The following is a 15,096-nucleotide window of genomic DNA, read 5'->3' as shown; positions in this document are numbered from 1 at the left end:
TGACGCGTGACTAAACGAATCGACGCGCATCCACACGTCAGATATCCCCTTTCCCGCCCGTTTCTTTCGGCTGCTCCGCTATTATTCGATTTTTCCGATGACCCGGGTCGCTAACCTGTCTTTTTTTTTCTTTTTCGGCCGCGACACTACGATCGCGTTTTAATCCGACTGGAACGCGGATCGATGCCATCGACCAACCAAAGTTCTGTCTCGCGTTAACCATTTCGACCCTAGTCTTTCCTGCTTCGATTCTCTTCGTTTTTCTTTCAGGCATTTCGTTTCGTTTGTAGAGGATCGATCAACATTCTTTTAGACGATACGATTCCAATGGACTTTCGAGATTATCTACAGCAGGCAGTTCCAACCTATTCCCCTCCGCAACTGCAAGTTCCTCCACCATCGAACCTCTTTACAATGTATGCGTGTGCATCGCGTCGTGCGTCGTGTGTCGATGACGATGAAGTCTAAGTGTGGATTTATAGTGGAGCTGCGAGCATCGATGATAGCGGCGCGGCGCGGCGCGTTGAAAACAAACCAACATTCGTGACAACATTTCGACACATACTAATGAAAAAGTACATCTGTATTTTCTTTGTTTTTCTTTTTTTTCACCGCACAGCTCACCTCGCTGCTCCACTATAAATCTACCCTAAGAGTGGGGGAAGAACCTAAGCGGAGAAGGTGCCTCGAATAGCTCCGGAGCTACTCGTTGGATCTGCCTGATCTACAGTGAACCACAGTAATATTCGGACACTTTTATCAAATCATACGACTTGGATTTTTTTTTGAGAAGTTAGAACCATTAAATTACTACATGGTGTGAAAAAGAAATTTTGAGAAAATTGCAATTGGTCGGAACCGCAAGTAAAATAATAAAAGTGGTTGTTTACAACTTCTTTATGTGGATTAATATAGAAAATTTTAAAAATACGTTCTGTGGAAAAGAGTACAGCCATCGAAAGATGTATAAAATAGATTTATCTCAGTTATTAGCTGAAAATCGTGAAAAACTGCAATTTTCACCATCTTCGAACGTTTATAGCTTATTGCAACGTTTTCCGATTTTGATGACATTTTCAGAGCATGTATAATTGACACAGACATCTTCAGAATGTATTTTATATATTTCACATCAAAAAAGTTGCAAACAACGAGTTCTTCGAACGGATCTCTGCGAGAGTCTCGATCCGAACAATAAACAATAAGCGTGGTAAAAATAAAAGGAAAAATTCGAGTCCCAAACATCTCGCACTTTCCACGGGGAGAAGTGAAGCGTGCAGGGAACTGTTGGGAATAAAATGGATGACATAACGGCCGCATGGGAACGGGTTATCGGCCGGAAAGCGAAGAATCGAGCAGCGTTGAGGGAAATTCCGCAATTGTCGTTGGGTTTTAGCATGCGTACGAGTAATTCAGGAGGCGTGCTTTACACCCGGGGAAAGCTCTACCCTCGTTTTCCCTTTCCCCCTCATTTCCTCCTCTTTGTCCCGAATTATCCAGTTTAAGGTGGCGTGGCAAGGGGTGTGGTGATGGCTTTACGATACATATACACGCGCTCGCATACCGGAACACGCACACAAGCCAACGGCCAGAAGCACGGGGTCACGGTGCTTCGCTGTTAATGAAAGAGCGAAACATTAATTTCGTTTATGTGTTCGCTCGGAATCGTTTAAGTGGTCTGTGTGTTGCTTAGAATTGAATTATTCATTCGCAAACCTCACTTTTTCGGAAAGTTTTCGGGAAATCATGCTCTTTAACCCTCGGATCTGTTTTAACTTGGGTCTGTTTTGATCCAGACCTGAAAGTTATAACATAATATGACGAACATGTCACCTGAATTTTACAGTAACCAGCTGAAATCGTTAATAAGAACATAAACGTTGTTCTTATAGAATAGGTATAATTTTCTAGTAGTCAGATTTAGTTTGCGAGATTATTGAATTCAATAATAATAGGATTCAATAATTTCGAAAACTAAATCTGACTTCAAACTTGATAATAAATCCGACTACTAGAAAATTACACCAGTTCTGTAAGATCAACGTTTATATTTTTATTGTGTCAACAATGGTCAAAGTAGCATAGTCATTGAGATCCTCCACAACAAAAATATTAAAGAAAGCATATAAGGTTTCAGTTAAAAACATACCGATGACCTTGAAACATTGCTAACTGTTCGAGAAATATACCTTGACCTCTAGCGCACTCGAGTGGTGTTTCTTTATATTCACTGACTCGTCTCGTTCGACGAAGTATGGACGTTCTACGGTAATTTTAAAATTGGAAAAATAGAGAGCGAGGTTTTAGAATATATTAAATGATCAAACCTCGGAAGTTTTCGAAAGGAAGGAACGTTGTAATAAATATTAATGATCCGAGGGATTCGCAGGGCACAGGACTTTGTAGCTGCCTTTATCTGATATAATCAAAGGCGGTCTCGCGCTTTCGGCCGACGGCGTGTTTCCGTGTGTCTGTATTAAACACGTGTAAACCGGTGGCGGTTGCTAACGGGGTGGCCTAGCGTTCTTCCCTTCTTCTTTTTTCTGTCTGACAGTGAAGCGATCGCGCACCCGGGAGAACAACACCACGCCGGAAGGGTACCAACCCTGAAGGGCTACCGATCGTGACCGACGCGACGAAGGTTCGCTGGTTTTCCGATTAAACAGAGGTTCTTTTTGTTTTTCTTTCTTCCCCTATCACTCTATATACATATATCTCTTTCTCTTTCACTCTCTGTCTGTTTCCGGCCTTGTCTTGCGTGGAACCTGCGGTCGTTGCTTGCCTCCTCTGCATATTTGTTCGCTTTTGATGTCCCTTTTCTCCCATGCAACTGTTTCGTCCGTATTTAATGCACGATCGTGATTCCAGTGAAGTATTTTGATTGATTACTCTTTAACACCTCCGTCGAACCGTTGCGCGGCTCGACGTGTTTTACTTTTACAGATTTGTTTATATTTTCCCGATTTTACAGGCCCAGCTGGACGAATGCTTCGATGTATACAAATTTTTTGTTCCTCTATTATTAGCAAACCTTCGCACTGCTTTTTAAGTTGTCTGCATGCTTTCGCCTCGAGTATTTGCTCCTAACTTTCAAGAGGGTGTCCGTATGAAAACAAAAATCCGATTTCGGTTGTGAGAAACCTATCGAGCCGCGATTAAGCTCGAGAAGCTGAATCAGCTCGATCTTACGCGGGGGTTAAGTAAAAAGTTTGCCCCCCTTGTATGTAACCTACGCCTCCATTACGCGAGTTTCACCGTCTTGCCGTGGAATCACGGAAGCCGAATACATTTACCTTGTGCGAACTTCTGCCAGTGCAAAGACAGTCTGTCACGTAATAGAGCCAGTTCGCCGAGCGGTTTCCTTTGACACGAGCTGTACACGGTAATTGAATTTCGTGATTCCTTGCTGTCCGAATTTTTAACATTTTTTACTGTGTAGAAAATCAGTTTTACGTTACTTCGAAACGAGGAGAATTTGTTTATTCGGGTTTTTAGAAAATTTTATATCGGTATATTCCTAAAAAAATTAAACTGTTGGAAAAATGGACTGTTTTACATTTCTTCGTGAAAATGACAACAATGTGTTTATTCAGGTTTTTAGACAATTTTTTTGGAGAATATACCTGAAAAAATTAATTTATCGCATAACTCTATAAATGTGTATTCGCATTTTTTTTTAAAGTTTCTCAATTTTCGAGTTTTCTTCAAACGGACATACTGTCCACTTGACCTGCTATAATACCGCTCGTTAGCGTTGAATAATGAACATGATTGGAGTCCATTTAGACGGACATTATACGCGATTATTATGCGAATATATGCAAGAATGATTATAGCTTCAGCTATAATTGATTTACTAAACTCGGCCGGCTCGTATAGAAAACCGTATATAATTGCATGGATTATTAATTATTAACGGGCTGTGTGGTTAATTTTATAGGAAATTCGATAAATATTATGAACGGGAACGCGACACTGATGAATGTCAGTAATAATTTATACGCGTTCCTACTGTGTGCTTTGTTAGTCGGCTGCGAAATCGACGAAGTGTCACTCACATTTGACGATTGATTCTCGCAATTTGTAACAATGGAAGCCGTTTCTACGGAAATTATCAAAAATTTGTTAAAGTCGATGTCCGAAAGGACATGTCTCTTCCAGAATCCTATTCGGGATTCATGAATATCGTTTTAAAAATCAGTGATCGACAGATAGAGAATTCTTAATCTTTTAATGCTCGTCTTGAGCTCAATTAGAAATTCTTCGACTTTTCGGAAAAATGTTTAACATATTTTACCCTTACGGATGTTTTTAATAAGTATTGTAGTAAACAATGAATACTGATAATTTTTCTATAACTTGGATAGAACAACGTAATTTTTATTGGTGATAGAAGCTGTCAAAAAAAAAATGTCTGTAAGATTTCTGAGAAAAGATTTTGAAGAGTTTTCATTTAAAATATCAAATATTATGCTCTTTGCATTCTTGAGGATTAATGAATGAAGATTTCTATCGTAAATCGTGTGGCGGGCTGTACGAAGTTTCAACGAACGTGCAACTATTCGAGACACGGGGTTCATCGAGCGTTAAGCGAGGCACAATGTATCGACACGCGTTTGCAGAATTATTTATCCATAGATGGCTGGTCCGGGGCGGATTACAAATTCCCATGAATTTATAGGGAAGCCTAGGAGACCCGGGGCCGAAAATTGCAATGAATTTTACCGGCAGACAAGCCCAGTCAAGAATTTATAGGCGCATCCCGAACTTAGAGGAGAGCTCGGGATCTACTTACCCGAGTTATGTAACGTCTATCGGCGACTCACTTAGGCGCTTCCATTTCGTCGACGTATTTCCACATCGATCCAAGCCAGGCACACGGTGTTTCGTCGGCGAAATAATTGATGGGCCACGCCTTGGTCCTCACCGAATGATTTACCGAAATAAACGATCGATAATCGTCTCCGCGTCTCGACGCCCATCCGCTTTATGGTTTTCCATTTATCTCCGACGATGAGTGGCACTCGCCGCGAAAACGAATCCTGTCGATTCGAGGCACCGTCAATTGCTTTATCCGTTTCATTCGCAGTCTTTTTTACACGAGTTGCATCCCTCCGCAACGGGATTACATTACACTGCGACGAGCAAAATAACAGTAACACTGTTCACACATTTTTCGGGAAGTGGACACGCAATATCTCAACCTTTTATGATTTGCAAGAAAAAAGTTGTTAAGAGAATTATAAATTGAATTATCGTCGGTTGGACAAAAGTGTGAGATAATAAAATGGATCTGAAGCGTTCTACATGATAAATTCTGTATTTTTAAATAAGGAATCCCCAACCATTTAGAAGATCAACGAGCATATATAATTATTTCAGTTCAATTCATTTAAAATTTATTTAATATTATGCAGTATTTAGTATTTCCTACAGAAGTCCACTTAAAGTACACTTGAAGTGAAAAGATTTTATAGAGAATTATCTACCTACATATTACAAATGAATAATAACTTCCGAATATCAATTTAATTGCAATTCTATGCATTATTTAATATCAGTCAGTATTTAATATTTCGATGAACAGAATCTGCTCTCAAAATCCGTGTATCTGTTCTTATTACAAGAAAAATAGTTACATTATGTTTTATTGATGTTAGAAGTTTAACGTGTTCAAGAAATAGCCTGGTTGAAATTGTTAGGAGGGAAGCAATCGAGTAATTATTTATGGAGACGGTGCCCTCCTTAATTAGTGCGAGGAAGATTGAAGATGACGGCGGAGATCCATCGAGATCATTCGATTTTGGAACGTTCCAGCCGCCATATACGAATCTGAATTGGAAATGATTCAATATTCCGTTTCACGATCCACCATGAATATCAATCGATCCTGGGTTCACCGGCATCCATACCAGAGTCTCTTAGGTTCGTGCTTACGGACTGTTATGTAATGCACAAGCAGAATTATTTCGTGAAATGATTAGGAGGCGGAACCGACAGCTATATCGACGTTGTATATTGAGCTGTATTACGGTAATGCCGTCGATGTATGCGCGGGAGCACCGATCCTGTTACACAAGATAACTTCGTGATTCTACTATTGGTAATGAACCTCGTTCATCCAGAATTATTTCATTCATCGACGATATTAATGCAAAACACTATATTCACTTGTCGTGAATAACAATTCGCGACAGGTGATGAGCCATTCAACTATAATTCCGTTCCAGAGTTCAAAGTAAATGCCTGTGTTTAGTGTAATTATACTGCTGATTTGTGAGTAACCTGCGGGGGCTACTGCTCTTACAAACTAGGTGGATATACCGGGTGTCTCAAAAGTCACCTCTCTGACAGAGGCGATTCTTCGCAGGGTTTATGCATTTATGACGAAAATTAAAGTAAAATAGAAATTAATAATACAACAGTATATTCAAATTCTTTAAATGCTTTTACTATTTTAAATTACACCTACTCATTTTGGCCATAAATGCATAAAATCCGCTGTCTATGAAACTCCTTGACAAACTCGCGAAGATCGATCGATCGTCTCGCGATACGCGCTCACTCAGTAGACCTTAATACAGTAGCAGATCTAATTTGCCACTTTCATTCAAGTAGAGAATTCTTTACGGTAAAAATAAAACAGAAACACTGCTAATAGACATGTTGCATAAGCGTATAAAAAAATGCACAGTGTACTAGCAACAATAAAAAAGGATTCATTCGACAGACTCTGTTGCACCAGAACGATCCCTGTAGCGATTACAAGAGCACGTAGTAGCAAGAAGCGATCGATAATAATAATCGGCGTGTAGATCGCGTAAGTTTTCAGACCTAATTCACCATCGGCTGTCGATCGTTTCGCGATAAGTGCTCGCGCAGAAGACCGTATCAACTCGAACTCGTCACTTTCGCCGCGCCGGTGCATCGCTTACCCGCGAGACAATCGAATTACCATCGATCAGGGTGCGTGTTACCAGCGTCTCGCAGCGAGCGAGCCATCGACCGTGTAATTCCATTGGCATCGATCCTGCTTTCTTACTGCAGTAAATATTTGCTAAGTAGTTCGGATGGAGCTAGCCTCGTTCGACCTCCGCGGAACCGAAACACGATAAACACGGTACGACGACGGGTTCTCGTTAATAACGTGATCACGGACGGTCGTCGTGCACGATCAGCCCGCGTCCCGACGCCGACGCTGCGCGCCTGCAACACACGCGTCACGAAAAATAAATCCCGCCACGGTTAGATTTACATCAGTCCCAGAGCCAGTTCAATTTCTCGCCAGCAGAACTTCTTTTTCTGTTTCAAAATTCTGTATTCGAAAACTACGTGAACATTTAATTGGAAAAATTACAGGGTGACAAGAAATAACGGAGTTAAACATTTCTTATTATAATTCTGTCAGATCGACGAATTTTGAAGAACCAAATGATAACAACCATAACATTGACCTTTTAGTATTCATATATTTAAGAAGTTTCGAAAATAAATTTCCAATTCACTCCAGTTTGTTGCAATTCTTGTTAGGAAATGTTCATTTCGCGTAACGATTCAGTGTCTGGTCGTAATTCCATCATTTCAATGAATTAGCACAATATTTCTAGAAAGTATTTTTCCCAAAACAAGATAAAAACAGTTTTTGACCAGTTTGCATGATACAGCCTTAAGTAGTCGGAATCGTAGTACGTCGTGTATATTTGAATTTTCGTATCTGCTCGGAATCTGTGTCGCGACACGTTCTTGTTGGCGCGCCGCGCTATCGATTCCGTGTTCACGGCAGATAATTAAACCCTAATTATCGGCAGACAATGTTCAGCGGGGTTCTTGCTCGATAACAGCCTTGGATAAATTCGATTTTAATAATTCGATCGCGGTCGACGCTGATAGCTTATCCGAGAATTCCCCGACGCGACGCCGACGCCGAGTGCTACGATCGTTTTCGGTCTCTTTTATTTCGACCGGATTCCCTGTTATTTCTCACCGCGACGGGATTGTTCGAATCCTGTGAACGGATTTATGATTTTCTGTTTGGCTTGCGGGAAGACTCGGCCAGCCGGAAACAGCCTTTGTTGATAAAAGAAATCGATGACAAACAAAAATCTTTTTTCACCCCTATCCGAGCATTCCTGCCTTTTCGCAGGAAACTCGAATTATCGTTTTAGATTTCGTTTCGCGCTCGCAAACACCGAATAAAAGAGAATTTGTTATGCACCAGTGATTTCGAACAATATTATCGATACCGAGTTTATTTGCTGATTGCTGTACGGTGCTGTACGATTGCTGGATTCAGTGAGAGATCAAATTAATGGAACCACTCCGCTAGGCGAGGTGTTTCTTAACCACGTGATGGGATAATGTATATTTCTAATTTTGAAACCGATCTCGAAATCTGCACGACACTAAACTTAAAGCAAAAATAAAAAAACTCTTATCAGTTCTGAGGAAACGAAATTACTAGACTGCATAGTCGCTAAAAACCAAGAAGTTGATGCGACTTTAAAAAGCTTCTCCTAGAGGAAAAGACTTAAAAAGAAAACTTCGAAAGATCCTTCCTAACAACCTTCCTTTTTAGAAACGAAAATTTGCCTCGCGGTCTACATTATACAAAAATTTCTGGTTAAACTTCTCTAATAGCAACTTAAATAATAAATAGTGTCTTCGACTAATTTCTTTTAATTCTTGTGTCGAAGGATTCATTTAAACTGCATTTCTTCTGGGATTGAAAATTAGAGATTCTATCGAAAAGAAACAATATACAGATAAAAACATATTTTCTAACTCTCGAACGCCATCGATTTTTAAAATAATATGCTTTACTTTTGACACTATAAAATAATGTATGTCCTTTTGTATGTACTTTTTCGATCATCAGAAACATTCAGTGATTTCTTATGTTAATTATTGTAGGTTCGGTAATCGGTGCACGCTGGAATTTAGAGACTCTCTGGTATAGTTAATCCGATTTCGATAACGCTTATCAACCGCAAGAATTGCTGTCTGATGCGAAAGTAAATCCCCGGCGCTTTGTTCGAAATGAAATCGAATGCGTGGGTACCGGATTCGATTAGTGAAATCAAATCAAATTGTGATTGAAACGGGCTCCGCAAATGCTCAATTAATGTTTCAATTTCCTAAAAACGTAGTAACGAATATTCAATGTCTAGGACCAATCCAATTTGCTCATAGATTGTTCGCGTTCAATAGAATCCTATAACGCAAATGAATTTATTTTTCGAAATTCAATTCCGCGTGTAACCAATCGTGACAATAGGATTAATTAATTAGAATTAATTGGAAACAAACCGCCGGTATAATGGACGAGTTTTACATGTATTATTTTGTATTTAGCTAGGAAATTCAATGACAGCGGTAAATCGTGGAATATATATATATATCTTTCGTTCGTAACAAAAGGTCGTTGAAACAATATTTCGATGATAATCATCGTCAGCTTTGTGCTGCGGAATTATGCGTTTCAAAGGCTGTGACCACGCGCGATAATTTTCCAAATCCATCTACCACTATTCATAATTATGCACTCACGACTCGCTCATTTATTATGTTGCATGATAATAAACGCCGTGCGTATCGGCACGGTGGATCAATTTGTAGTTGATCGACCATTCTGGGCGAACGAAGTCATTCGCATTACGTGACAAGAAATTTTTCTAATTATAATATGAATTCACATGGTGTAATGTAAAATTTAATTTTAGAATTATTTAGATAGACGAGAAAATATTCAGTATTTTAAACAGCAGTCCGAAAAAAGGAGAAGAAACTTTAGCTTCATTCCGTTTTGTAGTGACAATGCCATTTTCAAAAAATCAAATTTCATTTTTTAAAACGAGTGTAGGCAGAATTCCACAGTGTGTTCAAATTCAAATGTTTTCACTGTTTCGTGTTTCACATTTTTATTTAGGCATCAAAGGAAACTTTTGATTGGAAGCATACCTTTTGTTTTTACAATAAATAAATCCCATTTGGACTATATATTTCGTTTACGAAAATGCCTTTTCCCGTGGAATTTTTATTATAAATCGTTCTCATAGAACGGGTATTTCAAAGTCTGTGTAATAAAAGTTATATGGAAACATTTTTGCTCCACAAGAGACATACTGTTTCCGCGTAAATGCCGCAAAACAATTAACGTGTTCAATATTTAGAAATATTGTCAAAATTAATATAAAAATTTGTATATCTAACATTATTTGAGAAGGGATAATATTATTTATAGAAATTTTGTATAGACCACGTAATTGTAACTGTAACATTTAGACTGCGGATCTTTATGCAAAATAAAAATCGTTTAGTATTTGTATTTGTATTTAGTTTTTGTATTTGAAATCACACCTACCCATCTTCGTCATGAGTGCATAAAATCTGCAGTCTAGTAATAACTCTGTAATATTCCTGTAGCACAAACTGGTCGCGTGACCAAACGAATTCGACAAAAGAAGTTCGCCTTGGGGAACGATTTAAAATGATAGCTCGTGCATATTTTCCATCTATAACCGAGGCAGTGTTAAATTACAGGTGTGACTGCCGGTACATAACACACTTCTATTGATCTTCATGTTGCGCTGCATTCTAACCAGACGCGTTATAGTCCCTGTTAATTACCGACTGCTACCTCTGCTTTAAGTCTGTATCTGATAGACAATGTGTCTTGACTAGACACGGCCAGATCGGATCTCGAACCAGCTGAAATATATTCTAGCCCGGTTCTGCGGAGGACTGTAACAGTAATTATGTTCCCATTGTTTGGCATTCTTCTCACTTTTATCGCATGCGAGCCTGTTCTTGAATGTCTTTCTTCGAGTGACGTGTTCGTTGCTTTTTCTCTGAGAATTGCTGAACGTTTCGTACACGGAGGACTTGATGCATTCAACTTGGACTTGATGTAAGTTAAACAAATTTCAAGGCTTAATTCAAGACCAGCTAACACAAAAGAAAAATTGCTGTTTTACAGAAATTTCAAGAAGAGGAAGGAAAAATTGTAACAGTATAAAATTCGGCTGCTCTTTACTTCACCAGGCTCAAAATTTGTGCCTTTCTCCTATAAATTATGATGTATTTGGCATGTAATCCAGTAGATTTGTACTCGGGGCGGCTGCAGATCGAAGTTTCGATCCTGTAGGATTAATGGTTCAGGAGTTATGCTTGCTTAAAGTTGAGCAATCTGCAGTGTTTTTGACAAGTAAGGGCGCTGCCATATTGGTAGTGACGGTCGCGCGCCGCTTACCGAGTTGGTTGGTGATTAGGCCGGGTGGTAAGCCTGCTCGGTAAGTGGCTCGCGGTCGTCACTACAAACTAATATGGCGGCGCCCTTACCTGTCAGAAACACTGAAAAATGCTCAACTTTAAACAAGCATAACTCCCGAACCATTGATCTTACAGGATGGAGACTTCGATCTGCAGCCGCCCCGGGTACAAATCTACTGAATTGCACATACCAAATACATCATAATTTATAGGGGAAAGGCACAAATTTTGAGCCCAGTAAAGTAAAGTTTACCCTAAAATTCTCATAAGGAGTATCGTATTTAAACAGTACAATTTTCCCCGATTATTCTCGAGTTTTAGTATCGTTTCTAGCAAGTACAATTTTCACGACTATTCGTTTTACAGACATTTCATGAAACTAAAGAAAAATTCCACAATAAGATATGCAAGATAGTTATTTCAATTTTATCCAGAGAAGAATTTCCTCTGTGTACGACACGTTCAAGACATTTAACTGCCTGCATCTCACATTTGACAGTTTGTCGTGGCACTCTGTAAATATCGATTGTGTATGATCGACAGTGCGTAGAACGCTGAAGAACGGCCTCTCAGAGGAGGAGAAGAAGCACATTGCCGCCTACATCAAGGGCTACTGACTGTGATAAAACTGAAAACCTGTGACTCGTCCACGAGAAGAGAGGAAAAATGGTAGCACGATCATCGAACCTTTGATGACAAGGCCAGGATATATCGGGATCCCACGGAATCCGACGAACGCGACAACATCCGCGGGATCGCAGAGATTACACCAAGGTTATACGTTAAATACATACATATATCAACAAATTCGTTGCCGAGGACGAGCGGTCCGAGGCTTCAGATTCTATTTTTCGATTCTGTAGCGCTCTGTCGTTCGTTTTTCTCGCCTCAAGAATGAAAATCGTAGGTGCGTTAATCGATTCATTGCCGATTGCATTGTGCAGGCAGGTCCCAACCGAAAGACGCATTATGCATTTCAGATTCAAAGCTAGTTTTCGAAAGATTATACACGAATGCAGCTTGCTGCGTCTTGGCTGTGCCAATAAGTAATTCATTGTTTATTCAAATGGTGAAACAAGGGCAACTAAAATATTTTTCGATACGGGTTTTGATACAGGTATTTCAATCTTCAGTGGCCAGATGCATTTATATTTCTTTCTATAGATAGAGTAATGTTTTAACCAATGTCACTGACATTTTATTCGTTAGAAATACATTAAATAAGCGGCTCTTTAAAAAGTTCCACATTATTTTTTATGCTGTATTTTAATTAGCCATGTTTTCGAAATTCCACAACTGTTGGTTTTACTGTTGATTTTACTTGAAAATCCGAAAAAATTAATTCCGCTCGTCCACTGAGATGCAAATGGAGGATCCGCAGCGCGGTAATATCATAAATACGAGCATGTTATTAAATATCCGCGCCACTTGAGGTTTAATTATCTGAAAAATCGAAAGCGAATTTGCCAGAGGAGTGACGTGAATTATTCATTGGCGCAGCCACTATAATTTAATAGGGGAGAGTTCGCGAGGGAATGTTTCACGAAAAAGATGAAGAAAAGACGTCGCGCGGTGATCAGTCAGGCGACTTGTTCACGGGACTTGTTCCGTCCCCGCGACCGAATGCGCGACAACTTTGAAACTTATATATCCTCTTCATCTTTCCCGTGGACGGTGGAGGAGGGGGGAAAAAAACAACCGGTGGATAAAGTTTTCGGATGCATCTTCCGCGGTGACAGCCTCGCAGGAATGAACGTTTCGCGCGGGACGAAGCACCGAGACGTTTCCCGGCGTGCCTGGAATCAATTTTCCTTTGCATGTTGCATGATATGAAAATGTTATTAAAGTTCGCGACACCGAGTCAATTTATTTCGCCGCAGTTTCGTGCCACGGAGCGGCGGTTCCGCCATACGCGGGAAATTAAAAAGCGTAAAGAAGGCTTTAAGAAGCGCGAGCTCGTGTATCAGCCCGGATCCGCGAGCACTCCTTTTATGAGATTTCGTTTCTCGTTTATCCGAACGACACTCTTTATTTTCGTCGTGACGGCGCTTCAGATTCGCTCGCTTATTTCTTTAATATGTAGTTTGCGAGCGCGTAACGCGCCGACGAATTTCAGATTGCGTTATGGAAGCGTACGAAGTTTCATATGTCTCGTATTGGATCGTTTTAAGTAACGATAGGATATTCTGCTTGGACATTTAATACAACTTTTTCGTGTTTCAAGAGAAACTACGAGTCCCAGGTGGCTCGCAAAGTTCAACAGCGTTGCATAATTAAATATGAGTAGTTACATTATTCAAAAAGAACCTGTGGTTTAATACACAGTGTTGTAAAAAATAACGCAACGTAAGATTTAATACAATTTAATGCAGTTTCATTGCATTTGTAGTTCACCAAAAGTGGAGGGAAGAATTTTGGATAAAGTTCGACTTGTTGAGAGGACATTATACTTCAACCTTAAAGTGTTGAGTTTATACAGAATTATAAACGTCCTGTTTAAATTTCCAGTGTAAATCATTAACTATTTCGTGTTTCATATGGGAAACTACGAGTCTCAGGTGGCTCGTAAAATTCAACAGCGTTGCATAATTAAATATGAGTATTTACATTATTCAGAAAACCTGTGTTGGTTCTTTTTAATACAGTGTTGTAGAAAATAATGCAAGATTTAACACAATTTCATGCAGTTTCATTGCATTTGTAGTTTACCAACAAGGGAGGAAAGAATTTTGCATCAAGTCGGAATTGTTGGAATTATTCTAGGTCGGAAGAAATGTTTAACTTTCGAGTTAAAATAGCTAGAAGGGTTAAATCATTAACTAGTTGCTTTACAGTAATACAAAATAGATCCAATCTGAATGGATCTAACTTCGGTCGCCACAAATATTGAAAAGTGTCCGCGGTCCAGGGGTTAATTTAGTGGCGAATGAAACAATCGCAGCTCATGCATGAAACTATGACGTCGCCGGTGACCCACGTGGCACGAAACACGTTTGAAATCTGTAGCGGACAATGGCGGACGGTTCCAGAATGAACAGTGGTAGCTATTGTGCTAGGCGGCTGCTTGAAAGTTCGAACGACAGGGGCGAGTAACAGACAATCGTATCAACGTGTGCCTCGAATGAACTCCGAAACTATTCTAATAAACTATTTTGATGACCCGTAAACGTTCAATACGGAAAAAGGTAAATGTCTCGAAACGTCGCTTGCCAAGTAATTTCGCGGCGGATGAACCCTTACCTGCGAGATCGTATTCCCCGTACGATCTAACGAGAGAGAAGATCGAGCTTTGCGACAAACGGTAATCGTCGATCACGTAGGTAGTTGACTGTCCGGTACGTAGACGACGAGAATTTTGCGAAACTGTGTGATTTGTTCGACGAAAGAGAGAGAGAGAGAGAGAGGAGCCACTTAATTAACTTAATCATCACCTTATTATACGCGTAACGTGGCGCCGCGTGTACGCGCAATCATTGTAATTTACTGTGGAAATGAATTGAAATAAAATTGCGAATAGCAAGGTGTGCGTCGCCTTGACTTTACCTGCATCGATGCGTCCCATCCTCTTTGCGGGTTCTCTTCTTCTATTCGCAGGGTAGATCGACACGAACGAAGCCTTTGGGTATTGGGAAACAAGAGGTAAGTTTGGGCAGGAATAATTTATTTCGTCTTCTGACGAAGCAGGGCAAAGTTGTTAAATTAATTATATATTCGTGGAAGTAACGATAAAGATCAAACGAAATTTCACTTCTTCCAGTGTCTTTATTTAAGATTCACATTTTTTCTTGTGGATAATAGTATCATTATACCAAAGAGATGCGTGAGAAA

The 15,096-nt window shown here is 39.8% G+C and overlaps 1 protein-coding gene across 6 annotated transcripts in view; it reads left to right on the top strand.

Annotated features, from left to right (window-relative positions):
• Fhos (Formin homology 2 domain containing) overlaps positions 1-14,792 on the top strand; it is a 304,700-nt gene extending 289,908 nt beyond the window's left edge. For 3 of the 6 annotated variants that reach the window (XM_076431634.1, XM_076431633.1, XM_076431638.1), the window contains one exon: positions 11,812-14,792. In XM_076431634.1, the coding sequence (XP_076287749.1) occupies positions 11,812-11,885 (74 nt within the window). In that variant the 3' untranslated portion in view covers positions 11,886-14,792. Of the gene's footprint in view, positions 1-2,554; positions 2,669-11,811 lie in introns of all 6 variants that reach the window. The other 3 variants (XR_013009741.1, XR_013009743.1, XM_076431635.1) reach the window with 2 other exon arrangements.
• The last annotated feature ends 304 nt before the right edge of the window (positions 14,793-15,096 follow it).

Source organism: Lasioglossum baleicum, chromosome 10 (assembly GCF_051020765.1).
Source record: "Lasioglossum baleicum chromosome 10, iyLasBale1, whole genome shotgun sequence".
NCBI classification, from domain to species: Eukaryota; Metazoa; Arthropoda; class Insecta; order Hymenoptera; family Halictidae; genus Lasioglossum; species Lasioglossum baleicum.
Note: the sequence above shows the minus strand (reverse complement) of the source record. Positions and strands in the feature narration are given on the sequence as shown.